General features: G+C 44.3%; 1 protein-coding gene across 1 annotated transcript; it reads right to left on the bottom strand.

Moving 5' to 3' along the window:
* Positions 1-182: 182 nt before the first annotated feature.
* On the bottom strand, positions 183-25,677 carry PLEKHD1 (pleckstrin homology and coiled-coil domain containing D1). The gene is made up of 13 exons (XM_062494945.1): positions 25,529-25,677; positions 18,382-18,475; positions 17,398-17,487; positions 16,834-16,910; positions 11,974-12,065; positions 9,063-9,115; positions 7,780-7,874; positions 6,749-6,842; positions 5,316-5,494; positions 4,688-4,820; positions 2,786-2,930; positions 741-890; positions 183-343 (listed from the first exon to the last, which is right to left on the bottom strand). The coding sequence occupies exons 1-13, from the start codon at positions 25,675-25,677 to the stop codon at positions 183-185; spliced, it is 1,512 nt and encodes a 503-aa protein (XP_062350929.1).

The following is a 25,677-nucleotide window of genomic DNA, read 5'->3' on the forward strand; positions in this document are numbered from 1 at the left end:
GCCAGGCTGCAGGGAGCACTCAAACTAAAGCAAAGCCAATAACTGAAGGGAATGCCTACACACACCTCTCCCCCACCTTCCCCACCAAATGCCAAGTCTCCCTTCTTAGCCTAGTGCCCAAGGCTGTAACTTTTGCGGAGCTGAATGGCAGGTTGATCTCGGAAGCCCCCTCCCAAGAAGAGTCACTTTTTGTCTCCTGGAGCAGAATCCTTTTGTGACCTCATGATTTGATAGATAGTTTTCCTAAATCGCTGGTCCCGGCTCAGTCTTTTGGCTGCTTCCTTCAGCTCTTCAATGTTTTCAGCTTCTGCATGAGAGAAGATGAAGGACTGGGACTGTTTCACTGAAACAAGAACAGCACAGAAATGTAAGCGCTCTCCATCAGGGACACAAACTGAAGATAAAGCTTCACTAGAGTTCACAAGCCATGTGACCAACATGGCTGAGCCTAACTCAGTCTGTGATTAGGCATTCTGATGAAGTCATACTTAAGTATGTTTCTTTGGGGCCCAGGACCACCACAGAAGTTTAACTTTCAACATATATAAAGAAATGGGCAACAAGTACACAGGCTCAGTGCCTGCTCTCTGGGAAAGGAAGCTCCAAGTAGCACTGTGGCTCCATTCTGCTGCTAAGGAACACAAAACACAAGAACATTTGCAGACTTCACTGCTCTGCCAGCCTCATGGGCATATATCTGCTCCTGCAGGATATAAAGGAGAAGGCTGCCCGATACCTACTGTCATTCCACGAAGTGCTGGTCCTCCGGCAGCGGAAGCGGCAGCTCTTTATGCGGCGAGTGGCAGCCTTGTGGATGTACACGGAGTTCTTCATGATCACAGGCATCTTGGCCTCCAGCTCAGCATTGCGGATGCACTCTTCAAAGAACTCTGGGGAGAGAACACCACTGTAACAGCAAAGGGACAGACAAGCAATGAACCAGTCACGAGGGACTGCACTCCTTGGTGGGCTGAGCCAGGTAATGATGACCTTCATGACCAATAATCCATAAAGCTCCAGAATATCATCAGAAAGGACATTTTCAAATGTTCGCTTTCAAAGTGATGAAAACCTCCAGTTCTCAACAAATGCATACTCAAATTTAGAAAGAACTGGAGCCATCTATTCCACATCAGTAGTTCTCACAACTGCTCATGATTCAACTGCCAAAAGCCTTTGATACTGTGATAAAACTTCTCAACTCTAAAGCCTTGCTCATCATGATTTCTTTGAAGGACTTCTAAAACCAGTCAGGTCTAACTGGGGTAGGGACCAGCACAGGCACACATGTCCAGGCCACACATGGTAAGGGATTTCTTAATAGCATGGCAAATACTAGCACGTAGTTATATATATTATGGGCTCCAAGAAAAGCCCCATGTCCAAACTCTGAGGTTATTCTGCCCTAATCTGCAACACAAACTGTTTTTCCTGGCCCATTTCCCATCTTATGGTCTGACCAGTGTCTTGCTGTCCTCCTGCCTCTTGCTGGTCCCTTGCTGCTCAAAGGCATCATATGATAATCTGCCCAAACTCTTCTATAAAGGGCAGGGCAGAGCTGCAGGAACCACTTGGAAGGACTGAAGTAATCTGTGCTGGGACTAATGTTACAGAAAACATTGCTGGTCCCTTATTTTCTCTAGTGCTCTGCTCATCAGCACATTTTTACTCTTTTCAAGACCTCCCCCAAAGTCTAAGGCTGGAAATATCAGGAGACATTCAGTACCAGTTACTCACACCCTGTAAGCACTACTTGAATGCTGAACTCAACACATCCACTTTAGCTCTGCTTTCTTACCATAGCTCTGAGCCAGTGGGATGAAGTTCAGAATCATGCCTGTTCTACTTAGTTTAGAAATCTTTTGTAGAAACTACTGGATAATACTTGTTTTACTTAAATATATAAAAATTACAAGTATGTGACTAGATATAAAATTATTTATACATTTATTTATCCCTATTCACCTAACAGTGCTCAGAATACCACAGGACTTTTTGACTTTTCTGTATTGGCCCAGTACATCCACCCTTCACTGAAATGAAGCCTTAACTGTACAGACACCTTTACAAATGCTTTTCCCTGCACTCTAACTTGAGCATGGAAAACAAGCAAGATTTCACTGAACTGAAGCTGCTAATGTCAGTTCCCAAGCCTGACTCAAGCCAAATGCCAGGGTAATGCCCCTCAAGAGAACCCAAAAAGATCCAACCCAAACAAAGCAAAAAAAAGGGCAAAGAAACAGGGATAACCTGTGAGGAACATCAGTCTTACACCTGACCCTGCACTGCAGTGCTGGGCTGATGCTGTGATTCAGCTCTGAGTAAAGATCCAAATTTCACCTTCTGGGTCACCTACCAGCACGTTGCTATAGCAACCACGTAGAAATAAAGCCTTGAGGGGAATCAGAGGACTCCTTATAACTGAGACCTAGTCAGTAGTCAGTTTTTATAGCTCTGCCACAGCTTCCCTGCTTGACATTTTGGAAAGTATTCACATCTGCTAGGTTTGCCTCTGTTGCCTCAACAGAGAAGGCTGGAATAATTTCATGCTCCTTTGAGAGACTGGAATAATTTTGACCTCCTTTGAGGGCAAAACACCAACTACCTGCATAGCACATTATGGGTCCTCAAAGGGGAGGTGTGGTGGAGGTACAAGTAGTTGGGAGACCACATTTATGTGCAGCTTTGCTAATTTGGAATCTTCTTTTTGTGTCTGGGAAGATAGGTAGAAATATTTCCTCTCCTGAGTTTGCTCATCAGTAGAGAGGATGGATGGCTAACTTACTTCTCAAGTTACTGACATCTGCTTTCATCCTCTTCTCCTTCTCCTTGTTGCAATTCAGAGAATTTAAGCCTTGCTCCAAGCTCTGCAATGCTTCCTCAGCTTCTTTCAGTCTCTTCTCCAGATCCATGCGTACCTTCACTTCAGCCTGAGGAAGAAAATAAGAATTGCTGAAAAACAGCTTGTTTCCTCAGTAAACATCCTAGTAATTCACAGGGTCTGTGAGGGACTTGCTATGGATGAAAATGAAAAGATAACAATGACAGAAATCCCTGGAAATATTGCAAGGCAACATAACTGAAGTCCAGACTATTACAGTAATTCTCTTTTACTCTGACTACATTTTTCACAGTTTTCCTCCTATTGCATAAACCCTATGGAATCAGAGATGATATTTCAACACGTGAATTTGTGCTAATGCAAGTACTTGCAGTTGAGCAAGAACAGAAGGACATCAATCCAGCTGAGACAAACTTGAGATAAAGGCAGTCAGTTCTCACAGAGGGATGTACAGTGCTTAGTTTCAGAAACAAACACAAGAGAAGTTAGAAATACAGTGCTAGTTTAGCAAATGAGAAAGACTATACAGCTTAGGTCTACTTAGTTTTAGTCTGGCCAAGTAGAAGGTTACAAGATAAGAAAATATTGAAGGTGCAGGAAAAATAACAACTTGTTGGTTTTTTTTTGACAAAATATTTTTATAAGGAGATTGAGTGTCAAACAGCCAATTATTAACATAACCTTTATATTATTTACATTTAAATAAAACACCATACTTTATCCAGTTACCTTTGCACTGATTAATGTATTGTCTGTTACAAAGGAGGGCTGGTCTCTCAGCTGAATTCCTCTGCTTTTGAACTCAAAATCTTGCAGAGATGACTAAAGATTTAAAAGTTTTAAGGTTGTTTTTCTGAGCACAAGTGAGGAGAGAAGATGTCTGCTCAGTTCTGCAACATCCATATTAGCATTTCTTTGAAATCATCTTTATTCTTGATTGTGTCTATGTTCCTCTTTTATTTTTTTTCTTCTCTCTGTCTATAGATTGTGCTTTCACAGTAGTAAACTAAAAGACTTGTACTGAATGGATTAATCAGGCTTCAGGATACGAAAATAAATAGTAGTACTATATAAATATAAGGTGGCAATTTCATGTTTTACCATGGTATCAAAGTGCTTTGGGTAGGAAGAGACCTTAAAGATCATCTCATTCCAACCCCTTGGTCATGAGGAGCGATCATTTTCACTAGACCAGGTTTCTCAGTGCTCCATCCAACTCAGTCCTGAACACTTCCAGGGATGGAACATCCACAACTCCTCTGAGCAACTTGCTTCAATGCCTCACCACCCCCACAGTGAAGAATTTCTCTCATACCTAATCTAAACCTCTCCTCTTTCAGTTTGAAGCCAATCTCACCTGTCCTATCACTACGCGTCCTTGTAAAAATTCTCTCTCCAGCTCTTTTGTAGACACCTTTAGGCACTGGAAGTGCTATAAGGTTTCCTTCTCAGAAGTAAACCTTCTCTCCTTCTCTTCCCTAGGCCAAATAGCCCCAATTCTCTCAGCCTGTCTTCACAGAAGAGGTGCTCCAGCCCTTTGAGCACCTTGGTGGTCCTCCTCTGGGCTTGCTCCAACAGGTCAGTGTCCTTCCAGAGCTGGATGCAGCACTGCAGGTGGGGTCTCAGCAGAGGGACAGAATCATCTCCCTTGCCCTGCCTGCTACTCTGCTTTGGATGCAGGCTAGGATACAGTTGGCAATATGAAACACAGCTAATGAAGATTTATGACCACAATGTGAAAACAAAATAAAACCAAGAGTTTGGCTTGATAGGGAATGAACTGAAAGAGAAAATGGAAGCACTCTGAGCCCAGGGACAGCAATATGTGACGTATGCAGGGGATACCTTGAGGTCTCTCTCTGTCTGCTGTTTCTCTGCAGTCAGCTCCGAGAGCGAGTTCTGCAGCGCTTGTGACTGGGAAGAGTAAAACTCCCGCTCTTCCTCCAGTGCTCGAGACCGCTCCTCATTCTCCTTCATCCTGGTGCATGGCACAGTAAAGAAAGATGACCATTCCCATCCCAACACAACTCACAGGAAGGAAAGGAGCTCAGTATCATCATGGAGCATGCTCAACTACCTGACTGCTCAGGGCAAAGATAGTAACACGAGCACTGTGTGCTCCATTCCAGTAACACAGGCATTGCTGGAGAAAGCCAGGGGAACAGTTCTTGAATGGAACATTCTCAACTCCCAGATGAGGCCCAGGAGCACCAAACACTGATTAAGGACAGGCCATGAACACCTCCACGTGCCCAAGCCCTGGTTTGTAAGGAGCAGGTCCAACTGGGAGCAAGTTTGGCTGCCCTGCCCCACTCTGTCTCCTTTGAAGGATTTGTAACCTGAACTCCTGCCATTGGAACCAGACAAGCTTACAGACTTGTCTGGTGCTGCCAACCAAAAAGCAAGTCAGCAGACAGTCACATCATTTGGCACCACAAAGCCTGAGCAGAAGTGTCCTCTTTCCCCACTTCACCTTTTCTCTGCCAGGAGTTTCTCCTGCAGAAGTTGCTGCATCTTCTCTTCAATCTGTCGCAGGCTGCAGTGCAGTCCCCACATGGGGCTTTGCTCCTTGCTGGGGCTGGTTGGAGGTGGGACCTGGCTCTCATTTTCTTCCAGCATCTCCAGCATTTGTTGTTTTTCCAGGGAGAGCTCCTTGAAGAAGAACAGAGATTGTGAGTTTAAGCCAAGTCTAACATTTCTGCTCCAGTTCCTGCCTGGTTCTTCCTTACTGAGTATCCCCATCCTTACATCCATATGCCTCATTCAGGTTAAATACAGGAATAACAAAATTTGGGTTTTATTTCCATACCCAGTTCAAGGGAACCAAGCCTCCACCATAGCCTTCACTATGAAGGGATGAACCAGCAGGCTCCTTTGATGTGATATGCTAGTGAGGACACAGCTCAGCCGCTGGAACCTTGTGCTTCCCTGGTGCATCATAGATGCAGGCAGCTTCCCTGCCTTCCCTGCTCTGCTTCCTCCTTAGTGGGAACTGGGGGCACCCCCTCTGTGGTATTTCTAACTGCAAGCAATAGACAAATCATACTGCTTGCCTCTGAAGTGTTCAGTGTGCAATTTGGGCAGGAATGTACTTCCATAGCTTTCCATTTTGTTTTTCATAACTGCAGGCATGGAGAAGAGCTCAAAGGAACAGATTTTTGGACAAACTTGCAGGATCTGACACAAACATTAAAGATGACCTTGCAGCTTCAGAATGTCAACTGTGTGGAAATTTCACAAACAATATAAATTTAGAAAAGACACTTTCCACAAATCCGCAGTAAGGAAAGATTTTAATGTATCAAGACTCTGTTTCCTAGATTCCCATGTGGTACATGATTTCCTTGGGAATCACGCTCCCTTCTGTGCACAAAGAATGCCCCTCTGCTGCTTCACATTCTACCAGAAGGTGGGGAGGTGCAGTTAAAAAAAAAAAAAGTTCATTACAGAATTACAGTCATGTTGGCTGGAAGGGACTTTCCAATAGGCCCTTGTCCAGCCTGCTGTTCAGAGCCAGTCTGTCAGCAGGTTGTGGTCAGCTGTGGCTGTTCACAGTCTGAAAACAGTCCATGATGAAGGCTCCTCAGCCTCTCTAACTGCCTGCTTGCCCGCCCATCTTGTGAAAATTCTCTCTTCCACCTAAGCTTCTGAACTACAACTTATTATGGTTATTGTCCTACCACCCTATCACCTGGTACTGCTGAGAAAAACTTGGTTCAGTTGTGCTCCATGCCATTTCTCATCCTTTTCTGCAGAGGATTTTGGTGTTCATATCAGCTACCAAATGAACCTGTTCATCTGTACAGCACTGCAACTCTGCATTAGCAGATGTTGGATTTATTCCATGGGGCAGCATTGCTTTCAGGCCAAAATGCTGTCACTCAGAGGGAAGGAGTGGTCACTCACCTCTAGGGTGTTCTGTAAGTACTGTGTCAGGCTTCGCAACTCTTTCTTTTCTTCCTCCACTCCTTTAAGGGAGCGGGCTGTGAGCTCCAGCTCCCTAAAGAAGCAAAAAGGGTAACAGCTATTGCAGGGGAACAGTAGCCCCACAGACTGCACCCTGGCTGTGCAGACTGTGGGTCTCCTGGCACAGGACCTGCAACCATTGGTTGGTATAGCCAGTCCTGGAGAGCCAGGAGTTTGCCAGGAAGCATCACATCCTGCCTTGGACACACTACAGGTGCCCAGGAACTTCACTGTGCCTCCTGACCATGAAACCAAACCCAACAATTACTGTGCTTCTCCAGCAAGGGCAGAGCCATGGTTGCAACTGGAAGACCTCAGGGCAGTGAAAGGACAGTCACATCTAAGCAGAGCCTATGAGAGCAAAAATGATTTGCAAAATCACACTGGCTTTTCTGAGATGTTACTTAGGGAGGAAAATAGGGACAAAAAAAGAGCAATAGCAAAAAATTGCCCTTTCAACACTCTGGGCAAAGCACTTGGATCCTTCTATTTCTAAGTACATCTGCTGTTAATATTTTGCATCATTAACTTTAAAAATGACAAAACTAATCTTGGTGATGCAACATCATTCATCCATTGTCATTCAGCTGATGGTGGAAAACCAGATCCAGATGTCTGGACCCCACACAGCTGCTCAGTGAGTTGAACTAATTGCCTTTCTGAAATCTTCTCTTGCACCTGTCCATTGCCATGCTACCCCAACTAATCTGGGGGTTGTCTGTGTCCCAGCACTTTGAAATTAAATTGCTGGAGGCCTAAGTGCAAAATGAAGCTAAGCTGTATTCTACTGGTCACAGAAGCAATAGAGAATGTGAGTAAAGAGCCCACAGCCATTCCTGTTTTAGTCAATGTAGTATCTCCTTGCTATATGCACAAAATAGGTGGATTTTACAGACTGTTTTGATTCACCACCACAGCAGTCCTTTTGCCTTGTGTGGCAGCTGTGTCCTTTTCCTGCCCTGCTGCCACACCTTCTGATCTCCTCCTGCTCCAGCCGCAGCTCCCGCACCACCTCTTCAAAACGCTGCTTCTCGGCTTCCAGGATCTGGTTCAGACGCTCAAGTTCCTGCTCCAAAAGAGAAGACAGGATTGTGCCCTGCCAGCACAGTTCGGAGAGGCTTCCCTGTTAACAACACCTTGAACTTTTAAAATGGCATTTAACCCAAGCTGTGTAAAGCTACAGGGTGTCTGATTTCACCACAGTTTTCTCCAGGGGCAATTAGGAGATGTCTCTCTGCAAAGGCAAAAGGACCTTAGCCCTAAGCAAGTGTCCAAGCCACTTTTGGATTTTAGCTCTCCAGAAATGTATGCAAGAAAAATATTGGCCTGAGAAGCCTAGGTCAGCATTGCCATCTTTTCCTGAGGAGAGGCAACAGTCATTTGGGATTAACTGGAAAAGAGCATGAGGCCCTTGGCAACGTTGTAACATGGTGGTCCATATCCATGCAGACTTTCCAACAGCTTAATAGGACAATCCATTTGCACAGCTGTCTTGCCATGACTTTATGATGGTGCTATAAAAATCAGTATAGATTTGGATTGGTAAATACAAGGATGTGCTATGTTTTTTATATTAAGCAATTAAAAGTTAGGATTAGTTTGAAAAACAATTGCAAACTTGACAAAGCAACCTGGCCTAGTGGAATATGTCTCTCCCATGGCAGGGGGGTTGGAATGAGATGATCTTTAAGGTTCCCTTCCAACCTGAACGATTCTATTCTAACATAAATTAGGGTATAATAGTCACATCTAAGGGAATGCTCTCTTGATTTTTCCCCAGTGCAACATTTTTTATTCTCCCCATCTCTGTTGTGTCCAAAGAACAAACTACATTGGTTTTTGTGCTCCTTGTTTCTCACAACAGTATCTCTATGCTAGAACAATGTTTGCTTTCTAACTGTGGAGATGGGTCTTAATTGTCACAATCTTCTTGAATCTGCCAAATAACAACTGTGTAACTCAATCAAATGAGTATGAATTTCATTTAATCTTCCTCCCTGGTCCTCTTGGAGTCATGACAAACCCACTGCATGGAAAGTAACAGAGAAAGGGAGCAGGGATATACCTCCATAACCCATCTCATAACACAGGTCTTATTCCTCTCTTCATCCACAAGACCCAGAGGCTGGCTAGAGACTCTAGTGCCTCCACAAGCCTCTCTCCCTGAACACTGATAAGCCTTCAAACCAACAAGTCCCAGCCTCCCAGCCCTGCCACATAGCAGTTGGAGAAAGTTGGCTTATGATGAACTCACTTCTTTTTGCTCCCTCTGCAGACATAGCTCTTCTGTTTCTTCCATTAGTTTATCTGCAAGCACAAACACAAAAAAACCAAAAACAAACAAAAAAAAACAAAAAAAAAAAAAAAAAAAAAAAAAAAAACAAAACAAAAAAAAGTCCAAGCACAGAGGAAAGCATTTTCTATCCTTGGAACATTTACAAAAAAGAAACACTGACTTTTTGAAGCTTGAAAATGCAGCATTCCCTATTCTTTGTGTATCTGTCTGAGAGGCTCCAAAGGCTAAGATGGCACTAATGGGATGTTCTGTAGGTTCCCTCCTGCCAAATAACTTAATAAAGTAAACAAGTATATTATTTTGTATACTCTTTCTAAGGTTTCCTCTCAGTGTTCTCAAAGACCATGAATGAGCCACCCTTCACCATCCTCTAGCTGAGTCAGGAAAATATTCTTATCTCTGCTTCACAGATAAGGAACAAGGAACAGAAAGGTCAAGTGAGTGCAGAGGGTCACAACATGGAGCAGCAGTCAGTTTTCCTGCAGCTCAGTGCCCCATCCTCACCTGCCTAGCCCATCATCCTCTCCCTAGCCCTCTGGGCAGCACTGCCAACTCCCTATTGTCACCTTGGGATGTCCCAGCCAAGCCCAGAAATCAGTCCCTAACTTAGCCACAAAACTTCTGCTGTACAGCATCAGTTGCTCTTGTTCACTGAAGACACACATGCCCAGCAGAGGCTGTGCTCTAGTACTCACCCTGCAGCACCTGTGATGTGCTAGCTCCAAGCTCAGAGGCTCTGCCTGGGGCAGCTCTTAGCCACACTTACAGCAACCCAGGCAGAAACATTCCTTGTGGTCAGGCCTTGGGTTTATCTCCCAGCTCTGTCACCTGGCTGCACAGGAGCAGGGGCAGATTGACTGCAGCACTTCTATCTTCCTCACGTCAGGTGAGTAAGGTGCTGCTGCTTTTCCTGGTACTGAGAACCTGACCAGGTTACTGCTGCTGGCAGGATTACTACCTCTAAGAGAAATGCAGACCTCTACCTCATGCCCAGAGCAGGGCTCCTGATGCCAGAGAAATACTCTTGCATTACCAAAGATCTGCTGTGCACCACTGCTGCCTTTCTTTCCCACTCTCCCCCTCCTCCCCCTGGCCAGAACCCAGCACAGATGCACTGTAAGTACACAGAGGCTCTCCCACCTTCCCTCTTCTGCCCATCCTGGGGGGCCCAAGCCCTGGACTTGATGGGCTTCTCTAAACTCCATGTCTGACAGTGAAACCTGGATCCCACCTGGGTGGAAGATAACTCAGTATGGATGCAAATAATTCCTCAGAGCTGTATTCCTCCAGAGAACCTTGACCTGCTTCCAGGTACAGTGTCTGACCTCAAAGCTTGACTACAGGATGGACACAGATCATTGAAGGTAAGGCTAATGAGGCAGAAGCCTTAGCACTTATACAGAAATAGACAGTTCCTGTCAAAAGAAAGTAACCAACTGTGACAATTGACCAGCTCTGAATGTTCTTGTCATGGACCAAAGAACCCAATGAAATATATATTTTATATTCCAAATATCTCCTGTTTGCCACAGAGTGTATACTCTTCTATTCCTCCACCACCTTTTCTTTTATCATATTAAAGACCTTTTTAGTCTTTTAAGTCCTTTAGTTTGCTCTGGTAGTAGCAAAATTATATTTTGATGAAACTTTCCTGTTTCTAATTTTCCTCTTGTTTCTGTCCTTTCAGTTGCCCCTTTCAGCATCCCCTGTTATTCCTTTGTCAGGTGTGAACCACTTCTCCCTGCCTGCTTCATGTACAAGTCTGTCCATCACCCCACATGTGTGAAAGGTGGTCAGATGGACAGAATAAACATGCCTTGATACTTGAGTTATGATTACTCTTACATGTGAGACCATATACTGACATTAGCCCTGATCGGCTTTGGATGAAGAAATGCAAAAAGCTCCTTAAGATTCCTCCAGTGGCTTGATGACTAGAAGTTAAAACCATGGGCCCCTGCTCAAGGCGTCACCTACCTGAAGCACCCAAATTTCTGCTATCTTTTATAAAGCAGACAGTTCTCCAGACAGGTCATTGGGCCCACATTTGTGGGCTGCAGCCCCCAGGTCAGAAGGTCTCAGACCCAGGGAATGCTGTAACTTAGAAGGTATCTGAGTTAAAAGGGCTACTCTCCCTTGGCTCTTCCTATAGCCATTGCAAGGAGGAGATAACTGGACCTCCCAAGGCAGTCAGAGCACCCAAGATATCAGGCCATGCAGAGACTGATTCCTAAATCCTAGGGGATAGGATTACATAATCTATACATAATCTACCTATCTTCATACCTAAAGTATGTTGATTGGGAGCAATTGTCTACAGAGACAGCACTGACAAATTAGCCACTGCCATTAGGTACCTCAAACAAGCCCATGTAAATGCTCCCACTTCCAATATGAGCAGTGTGAGCAAACACAAAGATCAAATAGAGTAAGAAAAAAAAAAAAAAACCAACCCAAAACAAAAACAGCTAGGTGAAGAAAATTCATGTATGAAAAGCTGTGACCAGCCTCAGAAGTATCAGTCCTGTCTGATTCAGGGAGACAAAGGTATTGTCTGTTGGCCTGTCAGCAGCTAAGACCAGCACATCAAACCTCTCGGGGATGCCAAATGTTTGTACAGATGAGCCATGGAGGGCTGCAGCACGTTGGGCAAAGCATGTTCCTCTCTCACACTCCACACAGATGTCCAGATCCCACCTTAATTTTTGCATGTTTTGATTCCCTTCAGACCTGACTTTCAGCTGCTGACTTCTCAAAAGTTTCATCCAGAGAAAACCTGTAGCCACTTGGCTTGACTACACTGACAACTGCAGGAAAAACAAAATTATTGTTTTGGCCTTTATGGCTTTTCAAAGTAAGAGCTTCCTACCTAAATATTCCTGTTTCTCCTTGGCCAACTGTAGTCCTTGAGCTTCCAGGCTCTCGATCATGGCTTCTCCCAGTTGGGCATTTTTCCAGGTCCTAGGGAGAACAGACACAAAGCAGGCAACGTAAGAGACCTAAAGATACCATGGACTAGGACAGGGGACTCAGCCTAGCTAATAACCAAGGAATTCTAACATGAAGACTCTCATCAGTTGGGAGGGACCATGTTTCTCCAGAAGTTTTCTCCACAAACAAATCGGAGAAATTTCCCTGGCATTCAGATACTGGGATTTTTTTTTAATACACAGGCTGTATGTCAACAGCTCACAGCTATCCAAATGTTTTTTCCAGTGTTTTGGAGATTTCTATACTGAGTTTAATTTCAAGAGCTGTCCAGACCAATCCAGCACATCCACAACCTCCAACTGCAACAGGACCTGGAACCCTTTAAATGACAGATTTAGAACCAGATTTTAGCTTTTAACTCTAGTAATTTCCCACTGCCAGCAACATTGTCCTCTGCAGCCTTTCTGATATTTTGCTGTTAGAGTCACTCTTCCCCTTCAGATTTCAACCACTTATTAAATCCTTCCTATGGCCTTCTATCTTCAGTCTTTCTGGTATCCATCATCCATCCTGGAACCAATCAAACCCTCCTCTGCTAAAGCTGTAAACCACTAGGACTTGGTGTCTGGCCCTACACTGTGAGTCAAGTGCTTTTTCCTGACAATGAAGAACCAGAGATAAAACCCAAGGTGCTGGCAAGTAAGGAATGTTAAAGGAAGCAGGCATATTCAAAGAGCACCTTGTGTTATTGTAGGACCATTAGCCAGAGGATCTCAAGGCCTCTTAAACACTTTATGAAACAAAGCTAAAAAAAGGGCCTGTGGAGCAGATACCCATTACTGATTGAGCTGACAGACAGGCTAGACTTTAATACAGATTTTAAACACCAAGGACAAGCATACACAAAACACAAAAATAGAACTAGAAATGGAGTTTGCTGCTCACTTCTATTCATGTTTAATTAGAAAAACATCTATACATCTAAAATGCATAACATTGAAACAAACATAAAACTGATTCCAATCTGTTTATACAGATGTGCATGCAGGAACAGCAATTGTTGCCCAGAAATTCTGCCATCTATGTTCAATTCGAAGGGATCTAATAAATATTAAATATCTGTAAAGCTTCCTGTACTGGGCCTCTTTGTGAACAATTTGAAATTGTAGCTTTTTAGAAACTGTTAGTTTGGTAATCTCTTATTTCATGGCAACCTGTACTTTGTCTCTCATAAAAGCCAGACAAATAAATTATAAACACACACCACCCCAGGGACCAGGCAGCTCACAGCTCCAGCAGCCCAACCTCTTTGCAGATATGTTTCTTGTCAGCTAATGAGGCTATTTCTGAAGCAGAGAGGAAATTAGAACGCTAATTTAAAAGGCGCTGTTTTGCCCACAGGTAGACATCTTCATCTTGAGAGAGAACATGTGGGTCTGAATGTGTTTTCTCACTAACATTCCCTGTTACAGGACAAGTCTGATCCCAGAGAAGCAAACAGGTCAAGATGGGAATGGGGAGGATGACAGAGTTTATCAAATGATTACATGGAGCGTTTCAAAGCATCTTTAGTGTTTAGGGTATCAGTTTGCAGATTCACCATTTCAGTGCTCCCTCCCTTCCCCACACTAACAAAATAATTCCCAGTCTGTTACTCAAAGGTTACTACACCCACTGCTGTGTGACTTAGAAAATGCACTCATATCACAGTGTGGCATTTAACGTTTTATTCCTTCATCTGCTGGAGCCAGTGCCAGTGCAACCACAGCTACAGGGAGGTACCAGGCTATGACTTCAGCTGAGGGGCAAGCAAGGGCTTCTTTTATTTTGCATTTCTTACCAAGTGAGTTTTCATCAGAAAAAGCTACATTGCTTAAAGTATTAGGAAGCACGGGAAGGCTGATGTGAGAAATAGAAAGCCCCTGCCTGAAGAAAAAAAAAAAAAAAAAAAGCAAGCAAAACAACAACAACCCCAAATCTTTAGAGAATCTTCATCACATATACATCTCAATCACTGTCTGTTCCAGTCCTTATGCAGCACTGGAAAGATCTCTAACTTTGGCTGCATTTTACCTTTCTTGGGAGCACCCACAGCCAATTTTTGGAGATTTTAGGACTTTATAGTCCATAGGACACAAGTGCTATGTTACTCTTTTTCTCCCTCATTGCCCACCAACTTTACTTTCTACCAGTTCAGGGAATGCTGCTGTGGACAGAGAGATGTTATGTGTGCCACTTCCCCACCAGCAGCAAAGCCTGTCTGGGTGGGAAGAGAGCCTGGAAGCCTGGGAGTCAGGGCTTTGTGCATTTCCAAAAAGATTTCACAATCTGCCAAATGTGGTAAGTCCAAGCCACAAGACTTTGGAAGTGTAGGGAGCCCCTCAGTTCCCCTCTGCATTGAATAAGCCATTTTCCTATCAGGGCAGGAGGCTTGGAAAGAAGTGAAGAACTGAAGGGATCACAGAGCAGACTGTGATGGTGGAGGCAATAAGCTGCTATGTAGGCACATACATATGACCCACTGCAGATGGAAAAAGGCAGTGGCCAAAATTGAAACAAAGGACAGAGGATACTTCCTAGCCTGGATTAGTTTTTCCTCCTTTGCCTATTTCTGTATCTAAGTTTATGGAGTTTGTTCTGGGGTTGGGATTTTTTTTTTTTTTGAGGTTGTTTGTGGGTTTTTGGTTTACTGTTGGGGGGTATTTTTGGTGGTTTTTTTTTTTTTTTTTTTTGTCAGCTGTAAATAATGAGGAAAACATTAGGATGATCCTAGCTAAATGCTGTGGTGCCACCAGCAGTACAATCTCCATCCAGGAATGAAAGAACATTGTAACAGATTGCCTAAAATAATTCAACTGTGTTCTTTTAGCTTTTCTATTCACTGCAGGTCACTTTATCTGCCCATGCTGGCCTTTCTGACTGCTGTTTAGCTCCCAACCTGACCCCATTACATCACATAATCTGTGCCTTTTCTCACACGCAGGCTGCCATCAGCACTGATGAGACGGGAGCTGACCCACTCTCTGATGCAGGAACAGAAGCAGAGAGGGGAAGAAAGGTGTCTCAGGCAGATTTTCAGCTAGGTGCAGGTGGTCTGCTTTATGCTAACAGCCACTTCTAGCTTCTGTTTTAAATGCTGCTGCTGGAATATTAAAGCATGGACTGGAGAAAAGGCTGGCTCTGTGACAAATGCGGCAGAGTGCAGGGCTTACTTGTGTGTACCCCTCCCGAGTTGTGCTGCCTTTCTCCTTCCCTCCCATACACACCTGAATGATGAACTTGGGCCCAAATTATTGCCCTTGATCTTAACATTGGCAAAGGCAAGTGCAGACCTGTGCTATTCAATAAAAAATCTTCAAATTGCTCAAGGGCTAGCTCTGTACCTATCACTTCTCTGCAGTGGCCAAGGCTGCTCATGCCAAGTGCCAAACGGGTGGCAGACCCAAGCCTTGGGTCTTGTGTCCCATGGGACTTCAATGGACAGCTTTGTGCTGCAGTTCATACACTACCATGGAGGTAACAACTTGCCCCAGCACCAAAGCCAAGCACGCTGTGGCAGCACAGAGCTTGGCTTGGGCTGATCCACCTTAACATTAGGTTGCTTGTTAGTTGCAAATTGACATTTTGAGCCACACAACGCTGAAATTAACTGAGATTAATTGCCTTAGCATGTACACATACATGCACACACTGGTATTACAAGTTCAACAGCTTTTGTCCCTACAGTGACAAGAGACCACACATGTTATATTGCAGCCAGGAAGAGCAGAGCAAAATGCTCTTTGCTTTAAGCCTCATAGCTGAATGGTAGGTTCTGCCCTACAGAGCCAGGAATTTTCTATATCTCCTTTGGGAAAATCAAATCCCTGTTTAAGTGTTATCTCCTCCTGCATCTGCTGAGATTTAGAAGGAGCCTGCTCTGGTTTTGCAGGACAGCTGCTCATTGCACTGTCAGGCTCCTGGGTGCTGGGGGATTGCAGTGCTGGATGCCAACAAACTGCAAATCTCTGTCCAGCACTGTCAGCAGAGTGTGAACCAGTGCTGAATGCATACAGCAATTAAACCCTCTCACCCCTGCAGGTGGGCTGGAAATGCTTTGCTAACACTGCCTCTCCTGGCATTTTGGCTGCCTCCACATTTCACAATTAAACTCTTTTGAGAGGCCAAATCCTGCTGCTGCATGTCCTGAGGACCCATAGATCTGGGCAGAAGGAATGCACACCCATGGACACAGAACTGCATTACAATTACTGTCATTGATCAGTACTGTGCTGGTGAGTCCCTACTCATAGCAGGGACCACAGTAAAGCCACATGTGCAGCTGCTCACTTGCTTCATGTCTTGACTCTTCTGCTCTTACTTTACCCCAAATTTGTATGAGAGGTTGTCTGATACCCCCCCTCCGTCAAGGCTGCAAATCTTGCTTCCCGCACAAAAGGGATCAGGAGGACTTCCATTGAGACCCAGGTCCCACCTCTCTGAGGCACAAGAGAGGGATAGCAGATGGAACTCAGCACTTGGTGGAACTCAGTGTATCAGCACTTGGCAGATGAGAGCCTGGGGTGGTGAGCAGACAGCCACACTGCACACACACTGCACAAGAAGGCAGGAAGCTTTGCATCACTTTTAGAGCACTCCCCTTTAAAGACATGATGGGTCCAGGAGGCAAGTAAATCTCTTGCTGTTTTTGAGGTGCATGTCTGACTCCCCATAGCCCTTCTACTCAGGCTTCTTCCTCTTTATCCTTTACACATCTACAGAGCAGATCAAAGCAAATAAGGAATAGAAAGAAGCTTACACTTTTCCAGACTCCTGTAGCATCTCCAGCCACTGAGCCTGCTCAAACTCTGATTCAGCTGCTAGAACAATGTTACCCTGGAAGAGGGGAGGGAAAAAAACCCAGATTAGAGAGGCACCTCTATGCACTCAAGGCATGAACTGGACACAGCTGTGGTGGGATGAGAGCCCACCAGTATCTTCCACCTCCACAAGAAGCACCACACAGGAGCAAATACAGCCTAGGCCTGCCACACAATGGGAAGTGTGCACACAGCAAAGAGTCACTAACTGATAGGGCAACATGAGCTCTAGGGCTCCTGAGGATCTGTCCACTGGCCTGCTGGTATCATAAAACCTGGTTTCACAAAGTGCAAGTTGCCTCACTGGTTGTCAAAGCAGCAACAGCAGCAAAGCCTTGAGGGGACTTGGGATGCTAAGTCACCCTTGCTCTCAGGATAGTCTGTCCAGAGAGGGTAGGCATACCTTGGTGGGGAGGGAAATGACTGCCATCCCAGCTCTGCTCATCAGCATTAACCTGTCCTGTGGTGTTTGGAGCTTTTTAGAAGAAAATAAATCTACTTACATGGAAGTCTTCATGAGAGATCTTTATGGCATAAGGCATGTTAACCTCTTCTTTGGGCTCCACAATGCAGCCTCCCAGGGGTATGACACCCTGGAGATAAACCAGAGCACTTTAATCGGTCACAAAAATCAAGTATAACTATCAGCTAAAGAGGAGCTGAACTTCCACCCTCAGTCACTTTGTTGGCCACTGTCCTGCCTTGGCTACCCCAGGAGGGGTAATGCACACAGTTCCTGAAAAGCAGAGGGACTCTCCTCATCACCACCAGGAAACCCTCAGCCAGTATCTAGAAGGGGATAAAGATGGCAGTCCTGCCTTTGGCATAGAGGGAAAGCTGTGGGCTAGAACATGGAAGCAGAAACTGTTTTATCAAGGAGGAAGTGATCTCCCCACAGGTGCAAATGTTGCAGATTCAGTGTGGTATCCTGAGAGAGGCTATTCATTCATTACAGTCCCTGGCAGCAGCCAAAACACAACAATGCTGTGTGGGGCACACAGGCAACTGGCTGCCCCAAACCATGATGGGTGAAATTGGCACCTTCTCAAGCTCCTGGGCCCCCATTGACTACAGAGGACAAAAGCAGGCTCAGAGCACAGGGTCCCCTGTGTAGCTCCAGGCAGCAGAGCTATGAGACCACTCAGTACTGAGGGCAGGTGGGCCATCAGCTGCTGACAAATGCAAATACAGGTTAGGAACAAGAGACGAATGGAGCTCTTAGCCCCAACACTGGCTTCACCAGCAGTATTTTTATAGCTACAAGATTAGTTGAGTAGATCATGAAAACAAGGGAGTGTATCTACTATGGGGTAAAAAAAAATAAAAAAATAGAAGTCATATGCCTGCTGAATCATTACATATCCTGGAAAGATATCAGCATAACTTTTTAACTTTTGAGGCTTCCCTGGATCTGTGAGATGGCTGAAACTTACCTGTTCATTATGCTAGAAACAGAATAACTCTCTCCTGGTGCAAACATTGCTCACCTTGGGATGGATATTGAAGTATTTATTGCTTTCAAAACTCTTCTTCTCACTCTCAGCATAGTATAGCAGGAAGCTTTCCTTAATGATGAAGAACCTTTAAAACAGAGAAGGGAAATACATTCTGGTGCAATGGAGGTTGCGGTTCACAGCACAAGAAAATCTCCACCTAACTAAAGGTGCTTTCAGAGCAGGAGAGTTTACTACTCCTACCTAAGACTAAGGTGAGATGCCTCACTTCTGCTGACAGCCAAGAGCTGACACTTAACAGCAAGTGCCAAGCTCAAGTACTTTGTGCTTGCAGTCCAGCCCAGCAGGCACACACAAGAGCTTAGGGCAAACCACAGCACTCTGTGCCCACAGGGCACTGGGACAGCACTCTGGGACAGCTCTCTGTGCCCACAGAGAACTGGGACAGCTCTCTGGGACAGCTCTCTGCACACAGCAGCACCACAGACTTTTGGCATCTCTGCATGTGTGCCCTCTCTAGCTCACATCTTGAAGTCAATCAATTGGAGAGAGCTGCTCTTTTATTCAAGGGTCTCTTGCATAGACTAAGACCAACTAAATGCTTATTTTGCATTATGCTGCCTGCCACCCTCTTCCCTCCCATCTCAGCATAACCCAGAAAGGAAGTGTTTCCACTCTAACAGAGAATCACAGCCTAGAATCCCCAAGCGACCCTTGAGGCAAAAATTGGCCACCAAAGCACTCAGGGGCAGAAATAAATTTGAGAGATATTTTTAAGCAGAGATACCTGGCAAACTCTCCTGTCACTGACCTTCATAACTACAAAGGAAATTGATTTTTTTTCTCATATGTATAACATTAAAATATATCTTCTTCTGTTCCCTTAGCCTTATGTGTGCTCTGGTGATCTTTGTATAGTAGCCACAAAATATCACAGCTTCTGTAAGCCAAGCCTCTAACTTACTGGAGTGTGTCCTCAAAATTATGATTAAAGGAGTTCCACCTTTAACCTATCTGGGTTTTTTGAAATGCCCCATGGAGAGTCCCTCCTCTCTTCAAAAATTCAGGTTTTACATACTCTGTGGGCAGTGGTACAGGGGAGAGATACCTGACTTAGTTTCAATTTGGTCTAAATCTCTGCAGCACTCAAAAATTATGAAGAGCAGCTGAAAAAAAAAAAAACAAACGGGGACAAGTATAGTAGGGAGGTTTCAAAAGAGTAAATGACAAAGAAAATGCATTGTTCTGTTCTGTACATATTTTCTGTCATGAGAAAGAGGGATTTGGGAAGATAGTGAAAGGCAAGAAGGTGAAAATTATTTTAAAATGCCTTTTTACACTTCACAAAACACAACTGCATAAATCACTTTCATGCAGTCCTTAGGACAAGAGATCCTGAGGAAACTGGAAAAGATAAGACATTTCTGTGAGTAATAAAAACATTCCCAGGAAACCCTCTTGTTTCTGGGAGGGAACAAGAGGAGACCTCTACATGCAGTGCTGCCCACTTGTGCAGCCTGGGCAGTCCTGCACCTGTCCTTGCAGCCACCACTACTAAAGGGCTACAGGCCAAGGGGGCTGATCCACAAGGACAATTTGAATGCCTTCATGTGCCCACCCTCCCACTCTTCTCCTGAGGTGGATGGGCTGTCAGAGCCAAGTCCTGCCTCCAGTAACAGATGAGCACATCAATTTGGCACCAGTTTAGTTCCAAAAGCTAGAAAGAATTTGAAGCTGTCAGACAATTATAATCACAATAAAATTATATATTTATAATAATAATTATTACAATTATACTTTTACTTGGGTGAAAACTTCACTGCTTTCATCAGCTTCTGTCTCTTGCTCTTCTGATGTGGCTCTGGCAACACAGACTAAACTGCCAAATGCCATGGAAGCAGAGATCATGGGCTCCTGGGGCAATAAAAAAAATGCAGAACAAAGCTAAACTTCTGAAAGCCTGCAGCAAACTGAAGCTCTGGACCTACTTTGTACCTTTTCCAAAGTGCTTAAAAGTGTCAGTCATTTAACAGGTTCATATTTACATCCAGAAATGTTCAGAATGTACAAACACCAGCTGAGGTTATTGTTCCCCAGTTTCTTTCTTCTCCTTGCCCTCTCATCTGTACTTGTTCATGTTGACAGCAGAGGTGAGGAGAAGCAGGCACTTTGCCAAGGCAGACATCAGAGACCTCCAGAGAGCAGACAAGGCTTGTTCCTGGTTCCTCCTCTCCACATCACTTCTGTGAACAGCAGCCTTGTTCCTGCCTGATTAATTTTTCCTGACATCTCTGGTCATCAACTCTATAAGAAAGTTTTCCTTCGAGTAGCTGCATCTTTCTGTTGTCTCCAACTCTATGCTTAGTTCAAGGAGGACTTTATTTTTTAGAGAGAAATGTTGCCTTATCTGCATGTTAAATACAGGAATAACATCTTAAAGTAACAAACCTGCCTGCCCAATGGCCTGTGCTTGGTCCAGTGAGTCAGAGAGACCCAGATATTGTGGGCACAAGTATGAATCTAGAGATGCCAGAAGTCCACACACCACATAAAACAGAGAAAGTCTACTCATCACTTTCAACACTCTTTTCAGTCTGACTAATCTAAAGAAACATTTGCCAGATAGGTAAAGATATTGACCTTTAACTCTGTGTGATTTTTTAATCTAAATGTTAGTCCCCAGTTAAAGCCAGGGTTTAATTTGTTACATACTTTTTATTGCTCAGTACTGATAATCCTCATATTATGGATTGTGCTCCCACGGAAACCAAAATTAAAGCAAAAATAAGAACAAAACATAGCACAAATCTCTGAAAATCGATGTGTCTCTTGAAAATAAATGAACTTTTAGATCCCTGGCCACACAGATGTGGAGAGAAAATATGGGAATTTGGAATTAAACAAAAAAAACAACAACAAGAGTTTAAAAAATAATAAGAACAAAATCCCACTGCAAATAATGAAGGAAAAACATTGAAAATCTGGTTAGTTTGTGCACATAATGTATTTATGCTCAGATCATATTCCCTCATCTATCCTTATGTGGAAAGCAACACCTGAGCAACCAAGATCATCACTTTAAATGACCTTCAGGACAAAGTCTCCATAGAACAATCCAGAGACAACTGATGCAGAATGGTGAAAAAAAGGGATGAAGTAAAATAATAGAGGAGAGACTCAAGAGCAGGTTGAAGGCTAAAGCAGCAGCCAGGTGAGTAAGAGCAGAAAGGGAAAAGTTGGCCAAGGGAGAATGGGGAGAGACACCTAGTTAGGACTGTGATTGGAGGACTGGAGACACTGAACATGTGTCTGAATTAGGCACAGATGTGGCAGCAGGATAAAAGGGAGACCGGTAAAGATGAGGAAGGTTTTGAATACAAACAAGAACCCAAAAAAATAAGCAATTTAAAAACAGAGCAGAGTTCAAAACCTTGGAGAACAGCAGCAAAGGTGTGATAGGTGAGACAGGCTGGTACAGACACACTCTACAGGCAGCACAGGTAATTCAAGAGACATTCATGTGGTCAACTGCTGTGGTCACCCATCCCTGCTGCTGCATCCTGCACTAAGGAAGCACTGAAACCACAATGGAATTAAGCCAGAATAGCAGAGGAACGGTAACAATTTGAGCGACTCGGATGTAAAGCAGAAAAAAACCAGCTCTACACTGGACAGATTCAGATACCTGATCTCTGTGGAATAAGTGCTCTCTTTGTATCACAGAGGGCTAATGAAATTAATTAGCTAATCTTTGTACAAGTTATTGACATGACAATGGCCCAGATGGAGTAGTTACACTATAAAACTGCAGCAGTCTCCCTGGTCCTTTATTCCAATGGTGTTTCTCTGGGCCAGGAGCACAGGCAGTGAATCTCATTTACTAGATCAGTACTCTGTCCCCAGGGACAGCTCAGGAAACCGATGGGCAAATGATGTTTATCAGCATAAAGATCAGAGTCTGCAGTACCTGGCCCTGACTCTTTCTCTCCTGACAGCTCCATGTTTCCCTGCCTGCCTCCAGCCCTGGCCCCCAGCAGCTGGAGCACGCCAGCCTGGCAGGGAGCGGGAAGAGCTGGATGCTTCCTGACAGCAAGCAGCAAAATGGGAAGATTACAAGGACGAGAAGGAAGCACACAGCCCTGCTGTCTTGGCAGCTCCTGCTGCCCTGTGCTGCACATGCACTCTGCTCTGCAGCTGTGGGATTCCCAGGGGAGTTTCCGAGCAGAAAACAGTCCTAAACAATTCTCTTCTCCATCTGTCCTGTGACCACACACATTGACTGCCAGTGGCCATGGTGGAAAACAAGGTGATGTGCCTGCTTTGCAATGCCACAGACAGGACTGGCTCAAGAAAAGACAAAATATTCTCTTTTAACCGTGATTCATTTCCCTCCTCCCAACCTGTCATCTCCGAGGGATTTATGGAGAGATACAGGCATGTTTTGTGTTTTGTTCTCTCCTGTTTTTAATTTCTTGTGCTTCATCTTGCTTTTCTGATGCTCAGTTTTCTACCAAGCATATGCCCCTTCCTGGGACTGTCCTATTGAACCCCTAACTCTCAGACATGGATGGTGACAGTTTAGAGCCTGACATTTCTATATGGGACTGAGATTATTCATAGCAAAGAAGGATATGCCACTTCCATCCTGGAAAGCTACGGCACCCTATTCATGCCATATCCAGGGCAGGTATGCACCTTATGCATTTCACTCCAGCCTCCGTGCCAGTTGGTGCCATTATCAGTAAAACTTATCTAGTAGGAGAGATTAAATTGCTTGTTATACATTGGAAGGAAGAATGGGGTGCAGCTGTTTGGAAGAGGAGGACCATTAGTCAGAGACTGAGAATATGATTTTCCAAAGCCACTCCAGCAGTGACCCAAGCTTAAACTGGTCAAAAGCACTAGTAAAATCAGAAGACAGCTGCTTCTCTGTTGGAAGGATATTACTTTACAAATAAAGAAAATTCACATTAAGAATAGAACTCCCTTTCTTTAAGAGATAGGCATTGGGATGCTACTAACAGCATTTCAAAAATCAAGCTCTGAAAGGCAGCATGCTCAGATGTCAGCCTTGGCAGATAAACACAACTACAAGTTCAGCTGTCTCCACAGGTGCCATCAGACCTAGCCCTGACTGAAAGAAGGCCCTGCTATCCCTCACTGGTCCCTGCATAACCTCTACTGCTGTGAAATTCCAAAACTTGGGATTTCCATCGCCAAAGTACTGGATATGATGCCTGGACACTTTTTCCTTGTTCTGCTATCTAGTCAGATTCCATCCTTCCCTTAAATAGTTGCTTTTCTTCTCAGTTTCTCCAGAAGCATTGCTGCTACAGTCAAACGAATGGGATCAAGCCAGTAAATATCATGTAGCTCCCACAGACCCATCTTCATGGCTGATGGCCTGATGAGATCAATCCTCCCCTTACAAACCATTTTATCTCCTGTATCTTGGAAAGACTTTCCTTAGGAGTGGGAGTAGTACTGTTACAAGTACAAGATATCAGGACAAAACCTACATTTACCAGCAATCAGGTTCTCAATGACATCAAGCAACAGTCAATTTTTTTTCTTGATTTAATTGGAGGGGGAAACATCTCTTCTCCTGTTCATAAAAAATGTATTTGACCAGCTATATGTTGCTGGGCATGGGGAGAAAGAGGGGGAAATGAATGAATTACTTATCTCCCCATAATGATTTTTTTATAATAACATGCAAGTTTATTTTACTTTAAAGCAAGTCTCTCTTGTGATAAAACAAAATCAACAACACATTGTTCCTCCTGTTCAAGTCTTTTTACCCCAGCACTCCCTTCCAAACCCTACAGATTCTGTGTTCAATGCTCACTGACCTGTATCTGGTTCCCCAGGACCCTCAGATGCTGTGCTTGCAACTAATCTTCCATATCATCCCTGCCCCACAGTCACCTCCCCTTCTGTTCCCAGCTGCTCTCACTAAAATATTTACCACTTGCAGAAGATGGGGGTGACTTCTAGGAATAGAACAGCACTAAATAAATAATGACAGAGGGAGCAGAGATGGGTCATTTGCCTGCAAGAAAATTTTATTAGGGAGAGCCATTTAAGAATGCCTCCTCCATGGCAAATTACCTTCCCCTCCATTATTCTGTCCACTTCTTTTCCGTAACACAATCACATTAGCTTCCAAATGTAATTCATCTATTTATTTATCAATTTATTTATCAATATTTGGAAGCTGAGTAGGGAGCATCAGCACAAATTCTTTTCTGGGTGAAAATAGGTTGTTCTTGGCATGGGATGGAATAAAACCCACACATGTCAAAGCCTGCTACAAACACAAAACTGCTTCCCAAGTAATGGCTTTTTTTCAGGCTATGCCATCTTCACAGACTGGGCAGCACTATGGTTACTACAGAGAGCAAAGCTGGGAAACCTGGCTTTAGAAATGGATTGTACATATCAATACTGCAGACAAGGTATTTACCCACAAAAGGTTAACATTTTTTTCCTCTGGTAAGATGCCATAGATTCAGTGATTTGCATAAATAAACTACTAGACTCTAAACTGACCCACAACTTCAGTATTAGAGAACATTCTTCTGTCTTGATTAAAGGTTATAGCAAATGCTTTCCAGCTCCAAACTTGCTGGCTGCTGATAGTGCACAGAAACTTACAACTGCCTAACAGCAGATGGGAGAGAATTCAGAGCCACCTTCTCCCCAGGGAAGAGCCTGCATGTGTAGTTCCAAGCACACCATCACTGTCAGGCAGCACAGCAGTGCTGGAGTTGATACACACACATACAGACACACACAGTCAGCTCAGCCCTGCCCCCTCGCACCCAAAGGACTCAAAGAGCTTTGAGTGATAAAACAAAAAGGTCAGGCAGTTTAGGGGCAAAATACACGAGCTGACTCTTACCCTTCTGTGAAACTATCATAATTATCTAGAGGAGGCAGCTAGTCTCTATTCCCACCCTGAAGTGCACATAGCACAAGGTCTGGACAGATGAAGAAGAGAGCACAATGGGGTGTATAAAGCAGACTCACAACAGCAGGGAAGCTATGCCCCAAGTTTTCCCCCTAGCCTCTGCCTGCCTAGCTGCACTGGAAGAGTCAAGCACTCAGGCTCTTAACTTATCCCAGAGCCCTTAGGCTTTGTATTTCACCCAAGCATCCCTCAGCAACTGTGGCTTACCTCCTGGACCATTTGGCTGACTGCCTCCCAAAGGGTCTCTTCCAGAGCACACCGTACAGCTGCACTTTGGTGCTGATGTCCAGAGCATCCGAATCTGCCTGTTCCATGGACGGAGAAGGGGATACAGCACTGGATTTTGAAGCGAACAT

The sequence above is a fragment of the Cinclus cinclus genome, chromosome 6 (genome assembly GCF_963662255.1).
Source record: "Cinclus cinclus chromosome 6, bCinCin1.1, whole genome shotgun sequence".
Lineage (NCBI taxonomy): Eukaryota > Metazoa > Chordata > Aves > Passeriformes > Cinclidae > Cinclus > Cinclus cinclus.

Coding starts and splice junctions, on each gene's coding strand:
- PLEKHD1 (XM_062494945.1), bottom strand. CDS start 25,677: ATGTTCGCTTCAAAATCCAGTGCTGTATCCCCTTCTCCGTCCATGGAA. Junction 12,066..16,833: donor CTACAGGAGTCTGGAAAAGT/GTAAGCTTCTTT, acceptor TGTTCTCCCTAG/GACCTGGAAAAATGCCCAAC. Junction 9,116..11,973: donor GGAGAAACAGGAATATTTAG/GTAGGAAGCTCT, acceptor TTGTGCTTGCAG/ATAAACTAATGGAAGAAACA.